General features: G+C 47.3%; 1 protein-coding gene across 3 annotated transcripts; it reads left to right on the top strand.

Moving 5' to 3' along the window:
• The first annotated feature begins 258 nt into the window (after positions 1–258).
• Positions 259–24,171, top strand: UBE2H (ubiquitin conjugating enzyme E2 H). Of its 3 annotated transcripts, XM_026091285.1 has the most exons (6): positions 3,464–3,863; positions 4,172–4,273; positions 11,881–11,920; positions 12,633–12,685; positions 16,995–17,123; positions 23,529–24,171. In XM_026091285.1, exons 3-6 carry the CDS (start codon positions 11,886–11,888, stop codon positions 23,651–23,653), a joined length of 342 nt encoding a protein of 113 aa, XP_025947070.1. In that variant the 5' UTR covers positions 3,464–3,863; positions 4,172–4,273; positions 11,881–11,885; the 3' UTR covers positions 23,654–24,171. The 3 variants fall into 3 exon arrangements, with proteins under 3 accessions (XP_025947072.1, XP_025947070.1, XP_025947071.1); XM_026091287.1 differs by lacking the exons at positions 3,464–3,863; positions 4,172–4,273 and adding an exon at positions 259–283; XM_026091286.1 differs by lacking the exon at positions 4,172–4,273.
• The last annotated feature ends 520 nt before the right edge of the window (positions 24,172–24,691 follow it).

The following is a 24,691-nucleotide window of genomic DNA, read 5'->3' as shown; positions in this document are numbered from 1 at the left end:
GTTTTCAGTGGTAGAACTGGCTTTTGCTAATGTGATTGTGGTGGTTCGGTCATTCAGATATGTCAAGACTCTTAAATTTCATTGTAGGGTATTTTGAAATCTGGTTTTAAACTGTTTTGTTTGACAGGCTTCTAGCAAGTTACCCATATCTGAGTAAATGTGTTTTGTTTCTCAGACTAAATGTTTTCCTTTACTTGATATATCAGTATCGAGAGCAAACATGAAGTCACAATCTTAGGAGGACTCAATGAATTTGTTGTGAAGTTTTATGGACCACAAGGAAGTAAGTATATGACCCAGCCCTTCTGTAAATGCAAATCAATAGTTTATGGTGGAGAACAGTGAAATGCCATGTTTCTGGAGCAGAAGAAGTGATAAGCAAATCTAAATGGGGGCAAGAAGTCAAAGGGTAGCAGTATTTGAAGGCTGCCGTCTTGAAGGTGAGGGAAACAGCAGCTGTGAACACTAATGCAGATGAACCACCTCCCTTGGAGCCGAGCAGAGCCCAATACTGTATTGACAGCTAAGCCCTCAGCTATCGCCTTCAGCCCCAACTCTTGTTGATCCTTCTAGACCTGCCTTGTCAGTTCTGCATCGCCATCATCCAAACTTTTTGTTGAGTTTGTAATCGGCACGGCTTTTTTGGTGACTAGATCATGAGTCGGGTTTCCAGCATGCCTTAGTTTAGTAACATCTCCAAAGGTAAGTAGATTATTCTAAAGTCTGTGTTTTGAATAAGGCTCTTGTGTCTTTTTGTGCTGAGATCTTCTGCAATATCAGTTAAAATTGAGTATTTCTTGTGAGGCAGTACAGGAAAAAGGCTTTTACCGTAGGTGGTTTGATGTGAAATCTTACCCCCTGATGGGACTAAGTATTCTTGCAAAGATGTTTTGTTTAATGCTGTATTTCTATTTATTCTCTTCCGAGTTCTGAAGTATGTCTAATACCTGCATTTCTTTCATTGCAGCACCGTATGAAGGTGGAGTATGGAAAGTTAGAGTCGACCTTCCTGATAAATACCCTTTCAAATCCCCGTCTATAGGTAACCAATAATCACTTTCAGTCAAAATCGTCTTGTTGCTTGTGCAGGAGAGATGTTACAGCTTGCGGCATTGTTGCAAATGAAGTTGCATGAACATTCAATGCAGTCAGCTCTTTACGTCTGCAGAATGCCTTTACCGCAGACTCCAGATCAACTACTGTAATGCAAAGTGTAGAGGAAGTTTGACCTTACGGTTAAAGGGCTAGGAGCCGGAAATCTATTTGGTCATGCGTTTCTGTGCTGATGAAGTGAGTCTCTACCATGTGCTTTTTTTAATGATGTATTCATTCATGTGTGAGGTGCGAGCCACCATAATGAATGGTGGAGCCTACTTAGATAAGATGACTTATTTGCAGCAAAGACCACGGTGCATGTTCATGAAAGATCTTGGGGCGAACRTGGTTTCTGGGACCTTTTGTCCATCTGAGTGAATGGAAGTGAAGACAGGAGCTGAAGCCTCTGTCATCTTGGACTAGGTGATGCATATGTGGAAGAACACAGCAGCAGGGACATAAAACCAGAATAGTTACAGCTGGCTAGACTCGTCAGACTTGTTTAACCTTCTAGAGCAAATAGGAAGTTTGATAAGTAAATGTTCTTTAGACTATATCCATCCTATCTCTGTCCTTGAGTAACAGTGATCTAACCTGGATATATTCTGGTACCAAACTTTCCCAGTCACTTGGGCGATAAATGAAATAGTGTTGTTTGAAAAAACTGGAGTAGATGCATGAAGTTTCAACATCTCTCTTCTGGCTTATGAAATAAATGCTGGTAAGGCAGTGACATGGCACTTCTCAGTCAGAAGGGCGTGCTTGTGGCTCAAGCCACCAGAGGACTCTGAAGAATGGAGAAAACAGCTTGAGGAGAATTGATGTGGAAACTTGACAGTATGRGTTGGACTGATGGGTCCCTTCCAATGTCAACATCCCGATTCAGAGTTGATAAGTATTGGCTGCTTGCTTAAAATAGACTCTTCAGAGTGCCTTCTACTTAAAATATTTCTCTTGTGGGAGAAATAATCTATCTGGTCCCTGATGTGAACTGTGCCTTTTTGGGAAAGAGCAGCGCTGCTTTTACACAGTCCAGTACCTTTCTCTTGCCGTTGAAACCTTAACTGAACCACAGAAACGTGCATGTAGCTGACTGCCAATGCAGGACTGCTGCAGCTACGCTAACCCTTCTCTCCTTCCGCTTTGAAATTTGCTGTGCACCTCTTGGGTTAAAGACTGTTCGCAGGGCGCACAGGGCGTTGTTGGGTGCCAGTCGCTTTCCCCTCCCCTCTTCCCAAGTGCCATAGACTGCTGCAGATCAGGGCACTGTCATGCCAGCAGTCTTAAATGTGGCCTGGCCACAAGCAAGCCTCAGAAAACAAAGCCCCATTGCCTTGTTGTTCATTACTTTGGCGTTTAAGCTTCAAAACACCGGTCTACGCAAGCTTATTTTTCTCTCTGTTGATGTTCTTCCTGTGTGTATTTGAAGTCTTGGCTGTTGACTTAAAGCAAAAACAARCTTTCTTCCCAGTAGCCCAGTGAAGCCAGCACAGCTGAGCTTAGGCCAGGCTCTTCACTGTGCCTTAGCAGTGCTGCTGATTTAGGCTGCTGTTAGCCACATTGAAGGCAGCAGCTTCAACCTTRCGTTGACTTGACTTGGAGGCTTCATAGCGCTGCTTGTGATGCRCAGAAGTAAAAGGCAGCCGGGAATCAGGGTTGGCCTGGCCGTGTTTCCAGAAGTGACACCTGAAGGATGTCCCGTTTTCCTCGGGAATGTGGTGTACGTGTCGGGGAGCGGAAGGGGGAGACGACAGTTGTTCTTTGCTCACATCGCTGAGTTGCTTTGCCCCCTGCTAACGTTGCTTTTGCTGCCTGCCTTTTAGGACGGCACCTTGCCATCCGTTCGGTTTGCTTATATYCCTTGTATCGCAGCTGTCTTACTCTGGCCTCGTAAGGCCGAGCATCTTCTCTTGCCTGACGAGCCGATGTCTGTGCTGAGGACCACCTCTTCTGTCCCCGAGCTCCCCCGAAGGCTGGCTCTTGCGCTAGGACCTGCCTTGACATCTCGCTTGAGGAGAGGGCTGCTGGGAGTGCAAGTTGCCTCCCAGGCAGAGCAGGGTGCCGCTTCGGTTTCGCACCCGCTAAATCATGGATGCTAGACTGAGAGCCGGCTTAGCGGAGCAAGGCTCAGCTCTCCGCCGTGGGGGGAAGTAGGTGGGGAGCGCGAGCGCCGAGGGGAGCGCTAGGACCCGGCGAGGCTCTGCAGCAGCTGCAGGAAGAGGTTTGTTTTTCTTTGCCTGGTTCCCATTTCTGCTGCCCCAGCCCGGCTTATCTGCGCGGCCAGGGCCGAGTGACGTCTCGGCCCCTTCCTCTGGGGCAGTCTGATCTCCGTGCCGGCGTTCAGAGGTGCGCTCGCTGTGCGGTGCCTGATACCGCTGGTCCTGGCGCTGCGGATAGCTCCGGAGCGAGGCCGTGGCCCTCCTAAACCAGGAACGTTACCAGGTGTGACGCACGCCCGTCAATGAGACGACCATCCCGCATCTCCCGGGCCTGCCGGGGCCTGCTGCAGCGAGCACGAGCGTCCTAACCCCRTCATCCTCCGTCAGCCAAGCTCTGGATAAGGCAGGGATAGGATTTAGAGGGGATGAGTCTGATGTGTCGGTTACTGACCTGAAACAAGGTGGAAGCGAAGAATTTTGGAGTCGTGGAGCCCATAAATCGGCAGGGCGGTCATCTAGAGCGCACGCGTAGCTCGTTTGCTGCCCTTCCGTTCTCGGCACTGCGTAGATCCCTCTGCAGCGACGACATGCAAAGTTTAAATTGTCTGTGTAAGTCGCTGGGTTGTRTAAAGTGTGGAATCCAGCAGTTTCCTTTTCTTTAAAATAAATTACACTTTTATGATGAAGCTTAAAGCAAAAATGCTGTTCTTGCAGCTTTCCTTGTTCCTCTAGCACTGTAGGCTAAAATTTCTTTCCATCTTAGAAGATCTTAATGCAGTCTTGAACATGGTATGTGGGTTTTTTTGCAGCAAATAACATGATGGCTTGAAGCATATCCGTGCGTTCTAGAAAGCTGCCTCTGAAAAATGAGCGCTAATAGCCGCCTTTCTAATCTGTCCAAATTGCTTTTATCCCAGCGTGGTGCTGAGTATAATGTACATGAAAACTTAGCCTGGCTCAACTTYGTCTTCTCTTCTAAAGTGTGCGACTGACAAACCTGAACAAAGAAGGTCTTTAAGGTGGGTTCCAGGTTTGCGGTGGCGCAGACCTTTTCTTGAGTTCTGGCAGGGTGCTGTTTCTGTTCGTCTTTGAAGACGCTGGTGTGCGTCTAGCAGAAGTCCTGGTTCAGCGTGGTGACTCTTCTCCTGCTGAATCTTTGCTCTCATCTCCCATTGCTGCTCCCCGCCCACCCTCAAAGTACGTATGGTATTTATTTCCCCTCCTTCTCAGGTTGGTAAATACTGCTGCAGTCTATTAAATAATGCCACCCTGGAGACGGTGCTCTCCTGACAGTGCAAGTAATGTCTCKGCTTATAGACCTAAAGCATCGTGGCATCTGTGTGAAGGGAGCAGTGCAAGTGCACTGCTGTGAGACCTTCCAGTGTGTCATCTYGGATTACAGTGCTCTTTCCGTTATTTCTGAGGCTGCCTGTTCCTTGCTTGGTCTTGCTGTGTAATCTGCCACGTTCCAGATTATCTTGGTGCAGGATGACTTTTCCTAGCAAGAGAGATCTAAGCTGCGGTGAAAAGGGAATTCTGCGTCTTAGAAGGATGCAAAGCTTGGATGGAGCCACGTGTGGTGCCCGTGTTGGCTCTGTGCCCCTAGGGCTTGTGTGCTCCTATTGAGAGCAACTAGCTTTACTCATCTCTGAGCATCCAAATCTTCAGGGTTAAAACAAACCTCCTGAATTTGAGCGGCTCGTTCTAACGAACAAAACTAAACCCTGAAAAATAGCCAGTTGCTTTTTTTGAAACTACTAAATGCTGCTGCTCTTARTGCTTTTGTCAATTAATGTAAATATCCCTGCATGCTTACGATGACCCTGAGCACTCCCTTGGTAGATGTTTGGTTCCATTCTGCTTTCTCCTAGAGGATGTGTTTGGAGCTGTTTATGATTTCAGTTACCCTGCTGGCACTGCTTCACTTCTTGTCCCTTCCCGTTGGGATTTGATATCTTCAGGGGAACTTTCTGCCTACTCTGTTCCTGCTTTTTCAAAGAGGAATTGTGGAGTACTTTAAGTACTGATTTGAGCTCCCAAGTCACGAGAATGCTTTGTAAATTTTGTGTGTTTTCACTCTGTCCATATGCCTGCCAAGAACCAGAGATTAACGGCCTTTGATATACCACAAACACAGAAAGAAGTCCAGACCGGGCATGTCCTGCCCTCCTTAGATGACAGGAGCAATGTCAGTAGCTTCTGAAAGACATGGGAGCCTGGGAGCTCTGTGGCAGTTGAYTTTTACTGCTAAAATCTGCAGAAATATTAGGCCAGCACTGAGTCACTTTGGTTTCTTAACAGTCAGATGTCAAAGCTGGGAGGTTTGCATACAATATGCTCAGAGGCCTCTCTTTCTCAAATAACTTCTGTATATTTATACGCAATTCTCACTTTCCTTCCATCTCTGTCCCACTTATCTGCGCGTATCTTGCATTTTTATTGTACCTTTCTTCTAAGTGTTTTGCAAAACAAAATGCCTGGTATTTACACAAAACATATGGAAGGGTRYGTATATATGTGTATGTATATAATAAGGGATCATAGCAGCCAGTACTGGAATGAAACAGTGCTTAGCTCTCTCCAGGATTTGCCAGATCTCTCCTGGCCTGTGCTTAATTTTTCTTTTTAACTGCAGCTGCTATTTTTACTTTCAGCTCCTCACTAGATTGCCTTACGTTTTGCTACTTAGAATTTCATGAGTCACTTATCGCCTGTGACCGTTCCGGGCTTGCTCTTCCCTGTACGTGTTGATCCTTATTCTGACCTATAAGTGATGTGAAAATGCTTGTTCTTTCAAATAAGCTTCGCTTTGTAGAAGGGGAAAGATGAGCCACCTGAAGGTAATTTGTATCCCCTTCTGCGCTCCGGTCTGACGCACACTGTGCACCCTCTGCAGATTCCCTGCTACAATGGGAGCAGACTGACAGAATGGGGTAGGTGTTTTCAGCCTGACTTGGCACAGATTCACTGCCTTCTGTGCCAGTCTCTGAAGCCCGGGCATCAGGTGATGGCGTACCTAAGCGATGAGATGAACTGATACTGGGTAATTGCGCTCGGTGATTCACTCTGAGCAGGGGATCCAGGGCTTGTAGCTCTACCACTRTTTTGCTTCCACTACAGCCAGGCTTTTCTATCCTGATCTTCCTTCTCGTGCAGCTGCTGCAAAATTATGCATGGCATGGTTTTAAAAGGCTACGAGAAGTCGAGTATTGCAATCTAAACTGCTCTGCTTCTGCTGCTAGCAAGCTGATGTTGCGCAGCACCTCGAAACACCACTGCGCGGTGAATGCCTCCGTGGTGAGTGCATAGTGTTATATTTGACTCGGTAGCTAATGCTCCGAATAAACTCCTAGCCTCCAAATTTCCTAAAAGAATCTTTCACTCTGCCAATGCGCGATTACAGGCCCGAGAGCACTGGGCAAGGTGTGGACCCTGTGTGGGGTGGGCGGATTTTGTGCCCTTCGAACGAGGAGCAGCCGCAAACTACCAGTCGTCCCAGTTTGCGGAGGCGAATGTGTCCGCAGGGCGGACTAGGACTGAGTTCTTGCTCTCGTGCCCTCTCCGCCATCTCCTACACCGGTTTCTCAGCCTGTGGTGCATGGGTCGCTGGTCATCAGCTACACAAGAAGGTAGTCCCTGAAATGAGTGCGATGTGACTTGAAAAAACAAAACAAAGCAAAAAAACCTCACACAAACAAACTGCCTGTTTCCTTGCAGGCTTTTGGGTGCTCGGGGAGGGGAGAAGTAATAACCATTAAGTTTAGACTAATGTTGTTTGGCTGTTTGGCAACACTGCATGGGTGCTTGGGAGATCTTTTCCATGAGATAGGTTGTTCAGTGGTTTAAAAAAAAAAAAAAGCAGAGGAAAAACACTGCTCTTGCCCTCGCTATGCCGTACACGAGCTCTTTGGCGTGCTGAGCTCTGCGCGCATAGTTCTGCCCTGAATCTTGGGTGTTCACCCAAGCCCCGTTGATTTGGTGCGGTATTTAAACTCGCTACATCCTGCTTCAGAGAGACTGTAACCACCTTCCCATCTCACCAGCCAGGCAGTCTGAACGGTTTCCTGGCTTGGCTTTAATCTCTCGTTAAAAATAAAACTTTCAGACTCGTCAGTCCTGCTGCACCCAACAGTCGGGAGCGGTCACCGTATGCTTGTCCTGTCGGCTGTTTGTTTGGCACCGCGGTGGTACGTAGATATGAATCTGCTGTCRCAGTTGTTTAGGCAGAGAAGTGTCCAGCCGGCTTTGTTTTATGAGCAAAGAGAGACGACCTGTGGGCAAGCAGGGATGAGTTTGGGATAGGTAAGTCCCGGATATAAACTAGCTCCGCTCTCGCATGTCCCGTTGAGGCTGCGGGAAGTCCCCCTGAAGGCCATCGCTGGTGTAGGTCAGGCCGCACAGCCGACTCCCTGCGGAGCAAGAAGACACAGAGCCTGGAGCACGCTGCGTTTGCTTGCCCGCTGCTTTGCCACCTTCCCGTGTGCTTCACCAGGGCGCTAGCACCGCTTTTCCAAGACTGCGGGGCAGAAAAGGGTAACTTTTCTGGGACCTCTCATGTAACCTGCTAGCTAAGCTGGCTGTACTTTGAGCCCAGATAAGCAGTGGGCTACCCTTGAAGCGCTGCCTGTTGGATCGCAGCCAGCGTCTGAGGCGGAGGAGAGGTACCGATGGGTGCGGGAACAGTCCCGCTGCTGGAGGCCAGCGTTGTGCAATTGGAGCTGTGGAAAGAGGTCGTCTCCAGCCCGGGCTGCTGATCGCTGTTAGCCCCCAAGCCCGCTGGTAGAACCAGAGGCAGCCGTTCTGCCTGGATAGCAGCCGAGGGCTGTACCAAGGCAGGACCCTCTCTAAATTACAGYCCAGCCCTATAGGCTTAGCGATGCAGGAGCAAACTACCTCGTTCAAGAGCTTTCTGCCTAATGGTTCCGTAGGACAAAGCAAGGTGCCTTGGGAGTCCTCCTCTTGCCAGGGTTATTGAAGTGTCCAAGCTCTACCTCATGGAGGAGTACTTCTGGCAAAGCAGCTTGCGCTAATCTGGCAGTGCTTTCAGCCTTATCTTGGGAGCTTTTGTCTGGAATTGGTCAAGAGAGCTTTTGACATCAACTTAAGTCTGAAATTCCTCAGAGTTTTGCTGCTGTGGTTTTGCACCTCTGCAGAGCAGTGTTCAGCCATCAGTCAGCCACTGGGCCCGATTTCCAAAGTGACCTCTCGGACCGAACTACAAGTCGGTACCCTGAGCATTCGTATCCATCCGTGGCTGGTGGATGAGCTGGGTGGGAGAACTTCAGAGTGTGCCCCGAGATGAACATCAGTATTAGCTTCTTATATGCTAGAGTTGTTGCAAGAGTGTGCTTACGTCTTCAGCAAAGGACAAACTATTTCATGCTGAAATATTGGGATATGGCRTATCCCAACTGGAATAGTGAAATTGTTGGAATTTTATGGATGTTTGCAGTACCAAGGGAAAACTGGCATCCTTTGAGCTAGTTAAGTTAGTTGACCTTTTATGCAAGAATATGCTTCTCTCCAAGRAATTGTCAAGCCAAAGAGTGGTTGCTTCGGGGCTATTGTAGAAATATCACCATTTTTGAAGGTCAGCATCTGCACTGTTAATGCAGTCCTTGTTGCTTACTGGTTTATCTGAAGCTCAGCGTCGTATTTTGATCAGGGCTATGCTGTATTCAAGACTATGGCAATGAAAACCTGTCACGATTTTTATGCCCGCTTGGATTTTTTTTTACTCCTGGCTTTCTCTTTAAAATGCCTATATAAAAATGAAATTCCAATTATGCTTGCTCTGTATTTGTATTTTGTCTTGGAGTTAAAAAAACAAAAAACAAACCAAAACCAAAGAAAGCAARTCAGTATTACTGGAGCAATGTTATAGTGCTTTATCACTGCAGGTGACTTGAATGAGGAAGGAGATAATGATTTAAGTTTGAGCCAGGAGAAGGCGAACGGAACTGCACTAGGCCTGGGCAATTTGTGTCCACAGGAGAATGAGCGAGACTGGGGCGTCTTGGAGAGCTGGGACAAGATKTGGTAACAACTTAGGAAACAAGGAGTGTAGGGAGAGAATGTGTGTGATCTCTTGAAGAACTATTTAATTTGGGAAGCTTAAGACCAAAGACGCTGTAAAGAGGGATYGTCTTTTGACTGGATGAATGCAAAGATGACAGAAGAATTGGAGCGGAGAGCCTAACCTCATCTCTCCAGGCCCTCTGGATCTAGATACTTGAATGCGCTGGGTCTAGTTTAAGCACTTCGGTGGGTGAATGAAGAGCACGGTTGCACCTACAGGTGCTTGCACGCTTCTCGGCCAGAGGGCCGTGCCCAACCGGCTCTCGGTGGCTGTGCTACAAGTGAGTAGGAAACCGGTGAGATGAGCGGAGAGCCAAAACCAGGCAAGTCCGAGGGCTGCCTGCATCTAGCTGGATTAAAAGAGCTGGTCGCTGTTGCAGACAGTGTTCAGTTCGRCGGCTCTGCACGTTGCTGTCCTCTTCTTGTTACCTTGCGTGTCTTCCTCTGTCCTCTCTTCTCTCCTGCTTTTTCAGGAACTTTGCTTTTTCCCCCCCTCCTAAGTGAGAGAGGCAGGATTTAAAACTGGGATTGTTGCATGCTGTGTCTCTCCAGTGCCTGGCGTAACGGATCCGTGACCCGATTTAAACCTGTGAGAGCTACCGTCGTGTAAATATTTGATAGAACTGCTACTTCCCTTTTTAAGCCTGCTTCAGTTTTTCAAGCTAAGTCGTGGAAAGGCATTCCCGAAAGATGCTCTCTAAAGTGGAATTCCTCCGGCAGCTCTCAGCTCTTCTTTAGAGACCGTTCTGCTTTCAGGCATCGTTTCAGTCTTACGTTGTATTTGTGCAAAACTGGAGTAGTTGGAGTAAACACGAAATTATGTTTGTGTCATAATACATGGAAAGAAACGGAGCTAAATCCATATGTCGGCTCCTACCCCAGATGGGAGCCGTTCTGTCACTCAAGTCGAGCTCGCTCCCTTGTTTGGGCAGAGACGGTGCATCCCGCTTGGAGCGGCGAGATGAAGGGCRTCAAGGCGCGGAGCTCGCCGAACTGCAAACGGTGGCACGAAACTTCCGTGCATTTTGAAGTACAGGAAGAAGCTTTTTAAAGGGATTAAGTGAGTCCGTATCCCAGATCTAAATTCCTTCCTTGTTTTTATAAGCAAACACCTTTGTCAGTAGGAGTAGTTACTCTTAGCTAAAGCAGATTTCTGCTCGCTGCAAGAAGGCGTGATTCCCTCCTGGGTGGTGTTTGTAGGGCTTTGCAGGCTACAGGCTGGTGGTACRGCAAAGGAAAAAAGGCTTTATCTTAAGTTCTGGGGAAAGAGAGAAAAGAAAAAGGCACAAAAAAAAAAAATTAAGATCTTGAAGCGGCTTAAAGTGGTGCAGAAAYGAAGGTTGCAGCAGCCCTTCTGGGCAGAGCTTTTAAAATGATTCTGCCGAGCTAGCAGAAGTACACAGGAATACTCCATCCCATTGAACGGGAAGCAACTGGAAAGCCTAGTTTTGCATCCCTTCGCTGTCCTTGTTCTACGCTGGGGACGTGCCCCTCACCAGGGTATCTGGGTTCCTGCTATTGAAATGAAAGAAAATAGCTGGGCGGAAGCAGGATTCTGCATCCGCTCCCAGTCACCGTCTGAAACGCTTCCCTCTGCTTTTAGGSTGGACGCGCTGTCCCTGGGCCTACGCAGGCTACAGGGCCAAGTGTGGCATTYTGTAAAACCCGAATATCCCAGGGATAACGAGCTCTATTTGTGGAAGAAGAGGGGCATTTCTGAGGTGCCATCTATTTTTAACTCCGAGGTTAAGCAAGGTAGCTAAAAAACATGGCTTACCTTTAGCTGCTCTTATCAGATGCCRTCTTTAAAGCGTGAGGCATCTTTTACTGTGATGTTGCAACTCTCGAAACCACAGGGTTTTTCAGCAATTTAGTTTGCAAGTCGGAACAAAAAAAGCATTATCGAATCTACGAGTCTGAAGTGCGCACAAAGCCGCGACAAGCCTTCTCGTTCCTGACCTTGTACCGCTGCTGTTTTCTTTGCTGAAAGACCTGAGGTGCCAACCGAGGAATTACTGCTGTGTCGATGCAAAACTTGCAATATTAGCTGTATGGGTCTGCAGCATTCCCTGCCTCCGCGTGCCTTACAGAGGTAGATTAACATTGTGACCTGAAGTTTATAGAAAATCTTTGTCAGGAGGCATTTACAAAATTTAATCCTGAAGCAAATGCTGAGCTCGGAAGTTTTGTTTTCGTGTTTGCTCAAGATTTGCTTGCAGCTTTTAAAAACCGCTTCATCAGATGCGGATGCTTAATGGGGCTAATGGGCGGTTCGTTTTAAGATAATACATTTTAAGATAATAATGGACAGCAAAACCTTGTGATACAACTGCACTGCAAGCAGAGTTTTTGATGAAGTTCAAGGGGATGGCTGAGGACCCTAGGGTCAAAATGCTGCCTCAGTATTTTAAAGGTTAGGTAGCTATATATAGCCAAGCCAGAGTTTCCTTTGAAATTCATCTGATGAGTCCTTGTTCAGTAAATTCCAGACTTCTCTTGTAAAAATCCTTGGCTGTTTTCTGCTATTTACCAGTGTGTCTCTTTGCAGGATTCATGAATAAAATTTTCCATCCCAACATCGACGAAGCGTAAGTAAATCCCTCATGTGTGGTTCTTCTAAGGGTTTTGTCTAATTGTAACTGTATTCTGGCTTCACGGTAATACGCTGATGAGTTAAATAATGCTTTAATCTAATCTAACAGTCCAGAGCGGGGAGTTTGATAGTTCTCAAGTTAACTTTCACGACCGGATCAGGCTATAGGCAAGACCGCAGAGATGCGTGTTGCAGACATCTCTCAGATGTGGTCTTGGTGCTGTAACGTGCCTCGCTTGCAGAAAGCACAGGGTTGCTAGTCCCCCTTCTCGCTGGCATCGCGCTGACTTTCTCGAAACAAGGTACGGCGTCGGCTGAGCCGGAGCTCCCTCTGCAGCGGTTAGCCAAAGTTCACGTAGCTTACGTACTAAAAACCCTTCCCGCCSGAAATCGGTTTTGCCACAACGCTTTCAGTTAAGGTTTAGTTAAATGGAGCYRCTTATCTTTCACTCTCTCCAGTAGAGCCCCAAATGGACCAGCCARTTCAGTAATGGCTCCAGTTTACTCTYGTTGTGCATAGTTTGAAGGTTCACRTAGTTAAAGGTTGCCCCCTGTGTTAACCGTAAGGTAAAAGTAAATCGTGACTTATCTGGGACAGTGAGGCCAGGGGGAGGCAGGGTAAGGGAAGGGGGTGTTAAATCGTATTAAACCTCCAGAGTATTTCTGAGTGTGACTTTGTTTAATTCCGTCCTTTCCATGTGTTTCAGGTCAGGAACTGTATGTCTAGATGTAATCAATCAAACTTGGACAGCTCTCTACGGTGAGTTTGGCATTTCCCCCAAAGGTGATCACATGAGCACCCTTGTTTGGTGTGCTAACGTAACACAGCTTGCTGGATACACGTGATCTTAGGCCAGCTCTYTTACCTAAATTTTAGACTGTTTACTGAACTGATGTCTTGTGAAAAATAGGACCTTTATGGGAAGATATTTTCATAACGTGTTTTTATGCCAGGGATGCCAAAATATTCCATAAACCTCCCAAAGGARTCGCTTATCCATTGCTTGGCAGTGTGTGGCAACTGCACAACAGCATCCAGCAATGATTCAGCATCGAAAGCGAGGAGTTGTCTGAAGCGAGGCAGGAGAACCCCAGTAACCTATTTCCAGCTACGCCGCCCGTGTTTGTATGTGCATCCAAGCTGATACTCTTTGTGCGCAGGACTGTGATCCACCATTTTACAGAAAATGGCACCAGAAACCATTTGTTTTGGCAGCATCATTTCAGTGCAGACTGGAGGGGACAGTGCATGTAATAACTGCACTGCTTAATGTGGGAATTTTGGGTCTCCTGTTAGGTCATGTCTGTTTATAACTCCTTTTTAGCAGTGTAAAAAGGTTAGCTGATCGTTAAAGACCCATTAAAATAACATTTAGGGAAGGCTGAAGTTGTTAAAAAGAAATGAGTTTGAGTGTTTAATCTAGGTGGGCTGCATTTGAAAAAATGTGAACTTCTCAAGATGTTCTAATTATGCTTCGAGGGATGGTGTTCAGGGGATTGTGCACTGCAAAGCTGTGTTTTTACCTAGGTAAGCTGGAGCTCTGAAGCAGTTGCTAGAGAGACAAGCTATTTCACCTTTCTCGCACAGTTTTTTTTTTTTTTTAAAGAAAAAACTAGGCTTAGTGAATCCTGAGCAGGAAATTGCTATAGCAACTTGTTGAACTTGACTCCTCATCAGAATGCCCAACGTCCTCGTGTTGGAGTTGCACGGCATACACTTCCCCTGGTTTGCTGCGAGAGATGAGCTGAGCTGTGACCCAGGTGTCGCACTAACGGAGGAGCAGGATGCTCTTGCGTTGATTCTCAATCAGCTGTGAGGCTGAGGAATTAAAGCATTAAGCCAACCAAGCCCTCTGCTGGGGATGAACCTGCATGATTCAGGCTGCAGCAAAGTCCAGCTCAGCGCAGTGTGTGCTTCTGTTTCACCCATGATCTGCAGGTGGCATTTAAGGCTGTATGGCTGGACAAATGAAAATTTTGCTCCAGTCTGATTGCGATGCTGGTTTTGTGTTCTAGCAATCTGTGTTCTGCTTTGGAAGCCATGCGCAGATAGCTTCCCTGTTCTGCAGCATGCTCTCACAGACGGTCACAGTGGGGTTTCTGCACTATTTCCAAACAGAATTTCATAGGAAGGCTTTCTGTAAGAGGTTTCCTAATGAGTACTTCTGTATTTTTGTCACTGCTGTTGCTCATAAAAGTAGAAAAAACAACTTGGTATTTACTATGCTTGTGATGCATTGAGATCAGAGGGCTTGCAAAAAATCTTCCACTTCCCCCCCTGCCTTTGATTATCAGTGAGGGGTGTAAGGCAAAGTGAAGATACCAGGCAAATATTCTGTACAGAGCACCTTCCACAATAACTAGTGAAACTTGGCATTAGGAAGTGCATCATTTGACAGTAATCTTATTGCAGGCTTCCCTTGCTCTGCTGTAGGACGCTTTGAAGCCGCGGAGAGGCTGCTGGGATGACCACATTCAGCCTGCCCCTTCAGTCAAGTCATCAAACACCAGAATGCATAGATCTCCTCCTCGCTTCCAGGGATTTTTTCCCCCTTATCAGAAATAAGGGATGGCCTCTTCCTGAACATGCAATCAAAAGGGAGAAATAATATTCCACTGCGCCTCTCAGCTCTGCTGTGATGATTCAAGGAGGAAGTAAGGTGGAAGAGGCCTAGAATAGCTACCAATAAATCCATAAGGACCTGGCAGTTAGATTCCCTGTCTCTYCCTAAGGAAGTATCAGGGTGGTCTTAGCACAGTGGTTAGGCTTCCAGCACACATCCAGCTAGTTCCTGTTAAACTGATGCTGCCTTTAGGGATTTGAAAGAGGAGGAAATGACTGAAGTCTTCTAAAGCAAAAAATATGACGTGTCCTGTGAGCCATGGTAGCCTCCCAGGGCTCTGCTTGCTCAGCCAAAGTGGGAGTTCAGTTGTTGCTGATGGCCAGTGAGATACTTGGTCCAAGCCTTCCCTGTGGAGAGTCAAAGCGACCTGCTCTTGGGCTGCAAACTGAAGTCAGCTTCCTGCTGATAGTGACTGAACCCAATTGCTAGRGTGGTTCTTGGTTTACCAGGGACAAACCACTTCCAAGACTGTGGCAGAAAGCAATCTTGCAGAGCATTGTCAGGCTATTTTTGCAGTCCCTTTTTGGATTAGGATCCAACTTCTTCCAGTTGTTATTATGCTTCATCTCAGACATGGTTAGTGGCACCTGGCTGCTTAGTATGCCAGCCATGGCAAACTTGGTYGAGATACTGTGTGTGCTCTAAAGTGTTTTGTCCCTGTCCTCTGCCAGTATTGGAAGGGGCAACAGCTTCCTATAATGGAAAGAGGTTTGGGGGTAAAAACACCTGATTTCTTAGTGGTGTCCCTGTATAGCAGAGACCAGGCAATCGTTATCCTTAGCTTAAAATGAGCTATAATGAATCCTGTGCTCCTGAGTATGGATAAAGCCATGGCCTTCCCTCCTGCTCGGCAAGGTTTATGCTGAATGGGTGTCAATCATACCCCAGCGTCTACACGTCCTGGATGTGTTGGTGCAGGAGGGAAGAACGGGCAATGTCCAGAGTCGTCTTTGATCTTCTTGAGCAGCATCAGTAAGCATCTTCTGAGACCATGCATGCTGGTAGATCTAGAGAGGACATAAGGTTCAGGCAGTGGCCAGATCTGCCTGGATGTACTGCGCAGCTCTTCTGAGCCTGTATCTTTGTTAGTGATGGCATTGGAGCCAGGCTTTCTATGGTTGCAACCCGGGTTTGAGTCTCTGGGTAGCTGTTTGCAGAGGGGAAGCGCTAGGAGATCCCCTTCCCCTATCTGCACACCCATTTTTATGAATCTTTTAGAGACTTAAGAGCTCCAAGCTGTACCTCTGTCACATCTGGTTGACTTTAACAGCAGACTTCAGAGTGGTTTGACACATGCTCTGGAATAGTCACACGAGCTTTCCTCCTGCAGGAGGCAGCTTGAAATGGCTTAACTGCCCCTCGCTCACATGGTGAAGCGTAGGGAGTGTTGGGCTTCCTTCCCGACAGCTCTGCTTCGATCGGTGCYAGAGGGGACAAGGGTGCTCTGTCACAGGCAGGATTTCCCTGCCATCAGGAAAGAGAGGCCCCCTTTGATAGGGGGAGGAAAGGGGCATCTGATAAAAGATGAACAGAATAGTCAAAACAGACCTGGAAAAAATTGCAACAAATGCTGGTCTGCCTGTATCTGCAGTTCTCCAGTGGYTGAAGTGGGACACGGCACCTAACCCTCCTCACCCTACCCTGGGGGCTTAATCTCTGCTCCGCGTGGGTGCGCACCGTCCTTCTGAAGCACCCGGGAAGCAATGACGCAGGCCTGTTTCTTAACACCCCCACCACTGAAGTATGGCACTTGTTGTCGAAGGGATGTGGGAAGAGGGTTTCGTGTATCCACAATTGCTCATCCGCACCAGAAGTAGGTTTCCTGTTGTGGATTATTTAGTGACAGATGTCAACGGGCACCAAGGTGTTACTGCGATCTGCTCACGTTCTGTGAATTGTTTTGAACTGGAGGGGGGACTTGTTGGTTGCTCTCTCTATAAAGAGTCGCACAAAGGTCTCTGGAAGRTGTATTTTGCTTGAGATTTGTTGATTTAGTCATGGAATATAAGAGGTATCTAAAGGTGGTAATAGGAGGAGGAGGCAGAAGTGGGAGAATTCGGTGCAAGGCTGGAGTGAGGGGGAGAAGCACGGCGTTTTCTTTTTAAGACGGGCTAAGCACATGAGCATCACTGGGAAACGAGCCTATTGCCTCCTTCCACTTTGCTTAAAACAGATATCTGTAGCTGTGCTGGGGTGTTGAGCAGTTTGAAGAGGGCTGAGATTGTTGGCTGAAGGGCTGCAGCGTCTCTCTTGAGCCGCAGCGGAAGCTCTTATCAGCCCTATATGTGCTTCCCTCTGATGCCGTTTCCTTATTTTAACTTGAGCCTGGATTTTTTCGGTGTATTTGCCCTTGAAGCTTTGTGCTGCTGTGCCAGTGCTTGCCGGAAGATTAACCGGACTGACTCTGGGTCTGCGGACGTGAACAACTGTGCCTTTTACTTGCAGATCTCACCAATATATTTGAATCGTTCCTGCCCCAGCTGCTGGCCTATCCTAACCCTATAGATCCTCTAAATGGTGACGCTGCAGCCATGTACCTCCACCGACCAGAAGAGTACAAACAGAAAATTAAAGGTAAGGGCATAAACAGCGTATTGCAGAATGAATGGCATTGCTGTGATTCCACTCGGGTGAATGAGGACTGTCCTTGCCGCAGATTAGCGTGTCTGTGACTCTTCCTTCCTGTTAGAGGGACCCTGCTCATTTTAAATGGGAGTAGCCTTAATTAAGGGGTGGATGTGCTGTTACTGCTTGCTGACCGAAGCTGCTGTACGCAGCGCGTGGGGCAGGCTTTCCAAATCATCAGCTGATGCTAAGCAGGGAGGGCTGTAAGCAAACTGGGTTAGGGTTCAACGTGATCCTGACAGACTGGAGAAACGACTGAGAAGAAAAGGTGTGCAGCTGAAGGAGGGACAAAGAAAAATGCTAAACTTAAATGGGAATATCCAGTTGCACAGCTACTGGGTGGAAAGCAGCTTGTTCGCAGTTCTGTGGAAAGCGATCTGAGAGCAGCTATCAAGGAATCGGTGGTGCTGTTTGCAGCAGTCACTCTTGTCCTGTGACAGAGCAGGAATCTTCAGCGAGCACCAAGTAATCCTTTCTCGCTGCTTCATACTCCAGCTAAGGCTTACTAGGGCTGTGCCCAGTTCAGGAACTGCCRTTTGAGAAAGCTGTAGACTAATTAAAAACATCTGGAAGGGTGTAACAAGGGTGGACAGTCTTGAAGACACGTCTTAAGAGAGAAAAATTTGAAAGAAATGGAGGAGTTTAATCTAGAGAACTGAGCAGGGCTTTGAGCTTTGAAATATCAAAGGTGYCTTCGGAGAGGAAGGGAACGATTTATCCTCGGTGTTCACTGTGAGCAGGATTTGGTCACAGAGTTATAACTTCAGCTAGGGGGACTGAGGCTAAACATTAACGGTGACTGATGAGGACAGGTAGGCATTGGCGGAGCCTGCGAGGGTGCTGGAGTGTCTGCTCTTGGAAGGGTTTGAAGAATAAGTTAAGCAAGAGGAATAGCTAGAGTCAGTACCTCCTGGGGATCAGGGAAGGGTCCCAGTAAGGACTTTCAGATGCTTCTGATAATACTGGGGATGAAAGGACTGTCCTAGGACTGGTAACTGAGAGCCAGAATTAAATTGTTTTGCACATGGAAAGTAGGAGACAAAACAGAAAATAAGAATTACCCTTGAAATTGGTGCTCTGCCCTCCCTAGAATCAGCTTTATGCGAACAGGACTAGAGCGTTGTTTCCTGAGGCAACAGACCTGTGGCAAAGCCATGGATTTTATCTCTCACTTTATCCAGTGAACACAATYGGCATTTAATCCGGTGGCTGGTAACTTACAGCCTTTGGCCCAGATTTGGTCTGCAGCTTGGATTTTAATAGAGCCCATGACCACCTGATCTTTTTTATTTATTTATTTWTTTTTTTTCGGTTACTGAATAACCGTAYGACTTGTTTGTCTGTGGGAGCCCTGCCAGGAAGGTTTGCAGGGCCTGTTCCACAAGGGGAGCCTCCATGAGCAAACACGATCCACTAGTCTTCCTCCCGGTGTAAAATGGGGTAGCAGCTTTCCTAACGGAGCGTTGTGAAATCTCGCTCGTGTTCGGAGAGCACAGGTTTTCCAAAAAGACGTGGGACTTGGCGGTGGAGTCCTGTCATCAGTTCTGCCATGTCACTCCAGAATGGTTTAAACCTCGAGTCACTTTGTTCTAATGCTAGATGACTCTTAATCAGCTGTAATTTTTTTTTTTTTTGAGGGAGGAACTACAAATGAGGCCAGGCAAAGCTGTATTTAAATACTCAGAGTTATTCAGCCCACTTTGCTTGACTCCTGTGACAGCTGCATGACAGGATCATGCAGTCACCCTGCAGATCTGGCCAGTTCAGTGTCCTGAAGTCCATTTCCCTTTTTTCATATGAACAGGCTTCCAGGCAAAAATGGTTTGTCAGATAAAATCTCCAGGGTCAGCATGAGGGACACTTTGGGTGTCCTCAAAACCTTAATGAAACGAAAGAAAAGATTCACCCTGGAAAATATAGACCGATGCTGGCCAACAGCAGATACTTCAAGGAAGGTATGAGGGTTTGCTGAGGGAGCCTAGAGGAGGGGATAATCCTTGTTCTCCTCCTGACAGTCAGGTACAGGCGATGAAGATGATCTGGAAGGATTTTTAAGTACTTGCAACATATTTCATGTTCCATATGCCCAAGAGCCTTCCTCTGCTGTCTCTTCCCAGGCTTGCATGACAACTATAAAATAGAGCTAAACATAGTCATCCCTCGTATTGTAGTGTTTTTTAAAAATAACCTTGGACATGTTAAAATTGATGCAGTGGATTGTAACAGCATCTTTGCTCTGGGAAATTCAGTATTGCAAATACATAATTTATTGCCTCTTTTCTTCCTCATTTTTTAGTTATGAACCCATAGAACAGTAGCTTGACGTAACGTTAGTGAAGAAACAGGCTTAGGCTTGGGACAGAGGTGGCACAAGGTTTGTGGTCACCACGATTCTTAGTGCGAGGCCCAAACAAGTAAGGATTTACCATGGAACTTGTAGATATCCATTGATATTACTGATACACAGCTGGAAAATGTGATACTTAGCAGATAGATCAAGCAGTTAATGGCCGCAGAGCCAAATGATCCTTTAAGATCCTCTTTCTTGACTGTCCTGGGCAAGGTGGCCTGCCTTGTCACTGGTACAATGCCAGCGGATGGGTCTCAAATATGGAAAAACACATTAGCTTTTACCGAGCTGTTGAGAACTGCTGCTCAACTTCCACGTATGGTGCTTTTGCCATCTCTTTGGTAGATCTAGTATGAAAACTGAGAAGTTCCAGTAGAGCCCTTGGAGAAGCCAGTATGGCTCACAGGTGTATACCAGCTGCAGGGCATAATCACAGCTTGTTCATGTTGCTCCAGGGTTTAAAAGCAGATGAATCCTTCCCTGGTAGGAAGGGGTACATCAAGGCTTTCCCTTCTTGCTGTGAATGGGCTTCTGTGGAAGCTGGTTTGTCAGTATTATTTAGATATTTCGGGTGTTCTTCCCTTAAGAGCCTGAAGACCCAAATTCGATAGAACGTTCAACACAAAAGCTCCTTGGAAGGTTGACCTTTCTCAAATTAAACCTTCAGAAAGGCCCAGCCCAGGGGCTTGGTAGCTTGCCTGGGTAGAGGATGGCATTTGAAATTTGAAGTGCTTCAGGTCACTTTTGTCTGGCACCAAATAATTTAGGCTCAAGCAGGTCTTTCCCAGCAGTCAGAAATGGTGGCTTTCATGTCTGAATCACCCCAGAGAGCACTCGAAGTAGCCAGTGAAGACGTGCTGCTGGCTTCCCGTCCTGTCCTGTTTGATATCTCATGGCTCCTGTGCACAGGAACTCCCGAGGCAGCGACAGCCGTTGTTTCGGTGGGTTTGGGGTAGAATGGATGCGTTTATGACACTTATAACGCTTACAGATTTTATAAGGGGTTACCTCTGTCATCCAGGGGTATCCCAGGTCTTGCAGAAGAGGAACTCGGATTCCCTTTGCTGTATTGTGCAAGAAATAATTTAGTTGGGTAAATATCACTTTTTTTGGGGGGGTGGGTGGGATACCCCTTCCTGGAAAGCTACAGGAAGGGAGTAGCCACTGCAAGGAGGTATCCCATTTGCAGCCCATCTTTCTCTTTGCTTGTCATCTACTGCCCACCCACCTTCCCGTGGAAAAGTCTCTAAAGACACCCTGCTTTTCTTGTGTCCCTCCATCAGTTATTCTTGTCGTCATGAAACCGCTAGGACTCTCGTGCCAATTTTTCTCATTTTTTCAGTGTCTTTCTCTTGGCAGATGGTTCCTGCCCCAGCCTCTGCAACCCTTGTTCTCTGCCCTCGTGCAGGTAGGCCCTGCCTGAGCGCATCTCCGCGGCACTGTGGTAGTACAGGCAAACGGCCTCTTCTGAGGAGACAGGTTCTCCGTGGCCAAGATTAAGGACAAGAGCGCTTTCCTGTTGATGTTACGTGCGCTCCAAAAGCCTGACAGCAATCTGCGCCTCTTCGCATTGCGTGGAGAGGCCTTGGATGCTTCGCGCTTCCTACTGTTTACATAGCTGGCTTTAATACTTTATCAGTTCTTGCAAGTTCTTGTAAACCAGATTTGAACAGCTGCTTCYGTAGTCTGAGCAAGCAGGTTAATAATGTATATTAAACAGACTGAAACTGTTTGTGTCATTAGATCCAGATGCTCAAGCTCACTGGGCTCAGAAGCACCTTTCGGCCAGCTCTTGCGTAGCGCTTGTCCAGTGCCGAGCAGTTCTGCCAAGACCACCCCATCCTGTGATCTCCTCCGTGAAGCCTTGGCTTCAGGTCGCTGCCTGTACTGTGCTCCTCACCCTGCAGTAATCATTTGGGCTCTGCGTGTCCCTGTGTCAGCTCCGAAATGTGGAGAAAACCTGCTGCTGCYGCAGACTTCTTGCAGAGTCTTGTCCCTTCCGCTAGGCTGAAGGGTGGAAGTGCAGAAGGGAGGAGAGGGATGGTTTTAAGAAAAGCCAGTCTTTTTAAAAGCACAGTCTTTAAAAACCTGTGTTGTAGCACTTGCGTATCTGGCATTAGATGTGTCCTCCCGCAGCTTTGTCAGTGCATCCACCTGCTGATGCCGTATGGAATAGAAAGCAGCGATCTCTGCTCTTGGAGGAGAGGTGGTACTCGTGGACCTCGTTCCCTTCTGTTCCCTGGGAGGAATTAAAAAATACGCAACTGGGAAGCCTGCAAGGCTGGGACTGACACGTGACGTTCACAGTCCTGTGCAGGGACTCATCTTTGAGTGCAAAGGGATAGTGGCTTTCCCTCCTTCTTCAGYTCCTTAATACTGCTGTTTGGAGGAGGCTTTGTTGCGTTTTGATACCTTCAGATCTGGAAAGATGATGAGTTAGTGACCGAGATTCCCTACCGGCAGTGCTGATACAACAGGAGCACAACTCCCCTCTCCTTGCCAGGGCACGTGACCTGCAATGTAGGGGATGTGGTGTCGGGATACTGAGGTTGCATCACRTGTTCGTGCCATGAGGCTGAGAACRGGAGGTAGGTAAGAGAAGGACCTCAAGCTGAGGCTGATGGTTCCTTCTTTAGCCCAGTTTTGCATTAGTTTTCTCCCCTGCCCCATTCCCCTGCGTGTGTGTGACGGATGGGCTTTCTCTACTCGAGATACCTGCACGCTGGGGACACCAGCCCCTCGTAGGATCTCGGAGGGGATCGTACAGTCGCTTCCTTCAGCCGAGAAAGAATGAAAGCAGTTGTGAGACTTGATCTGGCYGATTTGCTTTGCTTTCTGTGTTGCATTTTTGCTGTGCCCTCTGCGTGGAAGTTTAGTGTGGGGAAAAAAACACAAGCTGCCTTTGGCAGAAGTTACTTCACCTGCCTGCAGGAATCCCAGTAAACCAGTTTTCTTGCTTGCCGTGCAGCCTCCGGTTTGCTTCTGGCTGACGTTCAAGGTGTTGAGCCGGGTGCTTAGAGCCAGTGCGGTTTGGACCCCGCTGTGAGACACGGTTTTCTTCGGTGACCTGCAGGGCTCTGGCAGCCGCTGCTGGCCGGGGTGTTTGCGTCTCCCGTGTTGATGTAGGTGCATGGGAGCCGGTGGCCGGGAGCTCCCCATGGAGGGGCTCCCTGCAGCTCCTTCTCGGCTGATCCTACAGCTCCTGTCTGATGCGAAGCAGGTTGCAAGGCTTGGGCTTTCTGGGCAGGCTTGGAAGATATCCCTGCAGGCTTTTCTTCTCTGCTTTCTGTCCATCCTTCCTTACACTGTGCTTATGCACCTAGTCTCTCCCATTGCAGACCGGGATGGGGAAGGGTGTAAAGCTGGGTTGGTTTGGTGTGGGAAGCCACTGCCCTGGCGTGCCCCGGTCTGCAAGCAGGCCCCTCGGAGAGCTTGCCCTTTCCTGCCAAAGGGAACACGTCGTCTTCTACTCTGTCCCAAGTTTTTCTTCTCTTCCTCCTTAGCCTGGCTTTCAGCTTGGGTTCAGTGATGGCTATTCTGCCAGTTCAGACTTCCAGATCTTCATTCCTTAAAGCCAGGATTTAGAATAGCCACTTCTTGGTAGCGTTGAGGCTTGTTCTGTAGGTCATCACGGTAGCTCCTATTTGGGCGGCGAATATAACCTTATTATGACTAGTGCCAATGAGCTATACCGTACTGGGGAGGACTTTGGTTGTTTCCAGCTCTGTGCGTGTGCGGTGTTGACACAGGAGCCTTGGGACTGCGCTTGTTTTTGAGGATCTTGCACATCTCTGAGTTCTTCATCAGGTATTTTCACAAGTTACCAGACAGAGCTGCCCTTGGTCGGGGAAACGGGGTAATCCTGTGTTAATTGCTATAAACTAAGCTACGTGCCATCTCAAACACGATGTTACTCAACCGGATGTCGTTGCGGTTCTTAGCCACCCATCATTTAGCTGATGAATATACGCTGCTTATATGTTTTCCTTTTCTCTCCCCTACAGAATACATTCAGAAATATGCAACAGAAGAAGCACTAAAAGAACAGGAAGAAGGCACCGGGGACAGCTCATCTGAGAGCTCCATGTCCGACTTCTCGGAAGATGAGGCTCAGGATATGGAATTGTAGTAGAAGAGGCAACCTGCTTTTCAGAGAGACTCTAATTTCCTAACCATGAGAAGCAGACTATAATATTCATATTTAAACAAAGCAATTTTTTTTATTACTAAACAAGGTTTTTATGAATAATAGCATTGATATATATATATCACCCTTTAGATCTTGATTTTTCTTGGTCATTTCTCAAACCCGAGGTGCATAGCATATTCCCACATTCCATTTTGGTAGCAATATGCAGCCCGAATGCATGCATTCAAATTCCATTTGGCCAAGTCAACTTGTGTGCTACTGAACTGTCAGCTAAAAGAGCTGCTCTGATAGGTAGGGAGTTAGCAGAGATGTTTGCTTTCTTATCAGTGTTTCCAAAGACGCCACCTTGGATGCTAACGTGGAACAGCGTTTTTCTCAAAGTAAAAAAAATCTGGGCGATGATATACTAACCGTGTAGATCAGACAGTGAAATAAAAGGTGCTCCTTCAGGTCAACCTTGCTGATCATATTTTGTGTGGAGTCACGTTTAAAAAAAACAAAACAAAACAGAACACCACCACAAATGCATGGAGCTATTCAGAGCATTGAAGCTTAAAAATTTTGACTTGGATTTTAAGTCCGTTTTTATATGTGGACTCCTGCCGGCCCTCTGAACTGTAGGGACTGACAACCACTGGTCTTGTTTGCTTTTGGGACTCTTGAAAGCCTTCATCTGGATGTTATTCACTTTCTTGGTCTGGATTATGAGCTGTTCCCTTTTTCGGAGGAAAAAAAAAACAAAAAACGATGCTCTCGAAGCAGTGCTTTGATTTAGCTGGAGCACATGTGAAGTCAAACTCTTACGTTGTCATAGTTTTGAAACTGCTGCCCTTTAACGGCTTCAAGTTTGCTTTTTTTTCTCTCGCTTGAAGTATGGTTAAACACCTCGCAACCACTCTCCATCTCCTAAGAGGGGTCTCTGACCGGATGGATTAGCCTTGCTGAGAGCTTCAGATCCACGAGGATTGGCCCGTTGGCTCTAGTCCACGAATCCATCGGCACCGATTTTATTTTCCT

The sequence above is a fragment of the Apteryx rowi genome, unplaced genomic scaffold (genome assembly GCF_003343035.1).
Source record: "Apteryx rowi isolate R43461 unplaced genomic scaffold, aptRow1 scaffold_9, whole genome shotgun sequence".
NCBI lineage: Eukaryota > Metazoa > Chordata > Aves > Apterygiformes > Apterygidae > Apteryx > Apteryx rowi.
Note: the sequence above shows the minus strand (reverse complement) of the source record. Positions and strands in the feature narration are given on the sequence as shown.

Excerpts from the sequence above, each read along its gene's own strand:
- UBE2H (XM_026091287.1), top strand. The coding sequence starts at position 11,886 with ATGAATAAAATTTTCCATCCCAACATCGACGAAGC. Across the intron at positions 12,686-16,994 it reads AACTTGGACAGCTCTCTACG|ATCTCACCAATATATTTGAA; the intron begins GTGAGTTTGGCA and ends TTTTACTTGCAG. Across the intron at positions 17,124-23,528 it reads GTACAAACAGAAAATTAAAG|AATACATTCAGAAATATGCA; the intron begins GTAAGGGCATAA and ends TCTCCCCTACAG.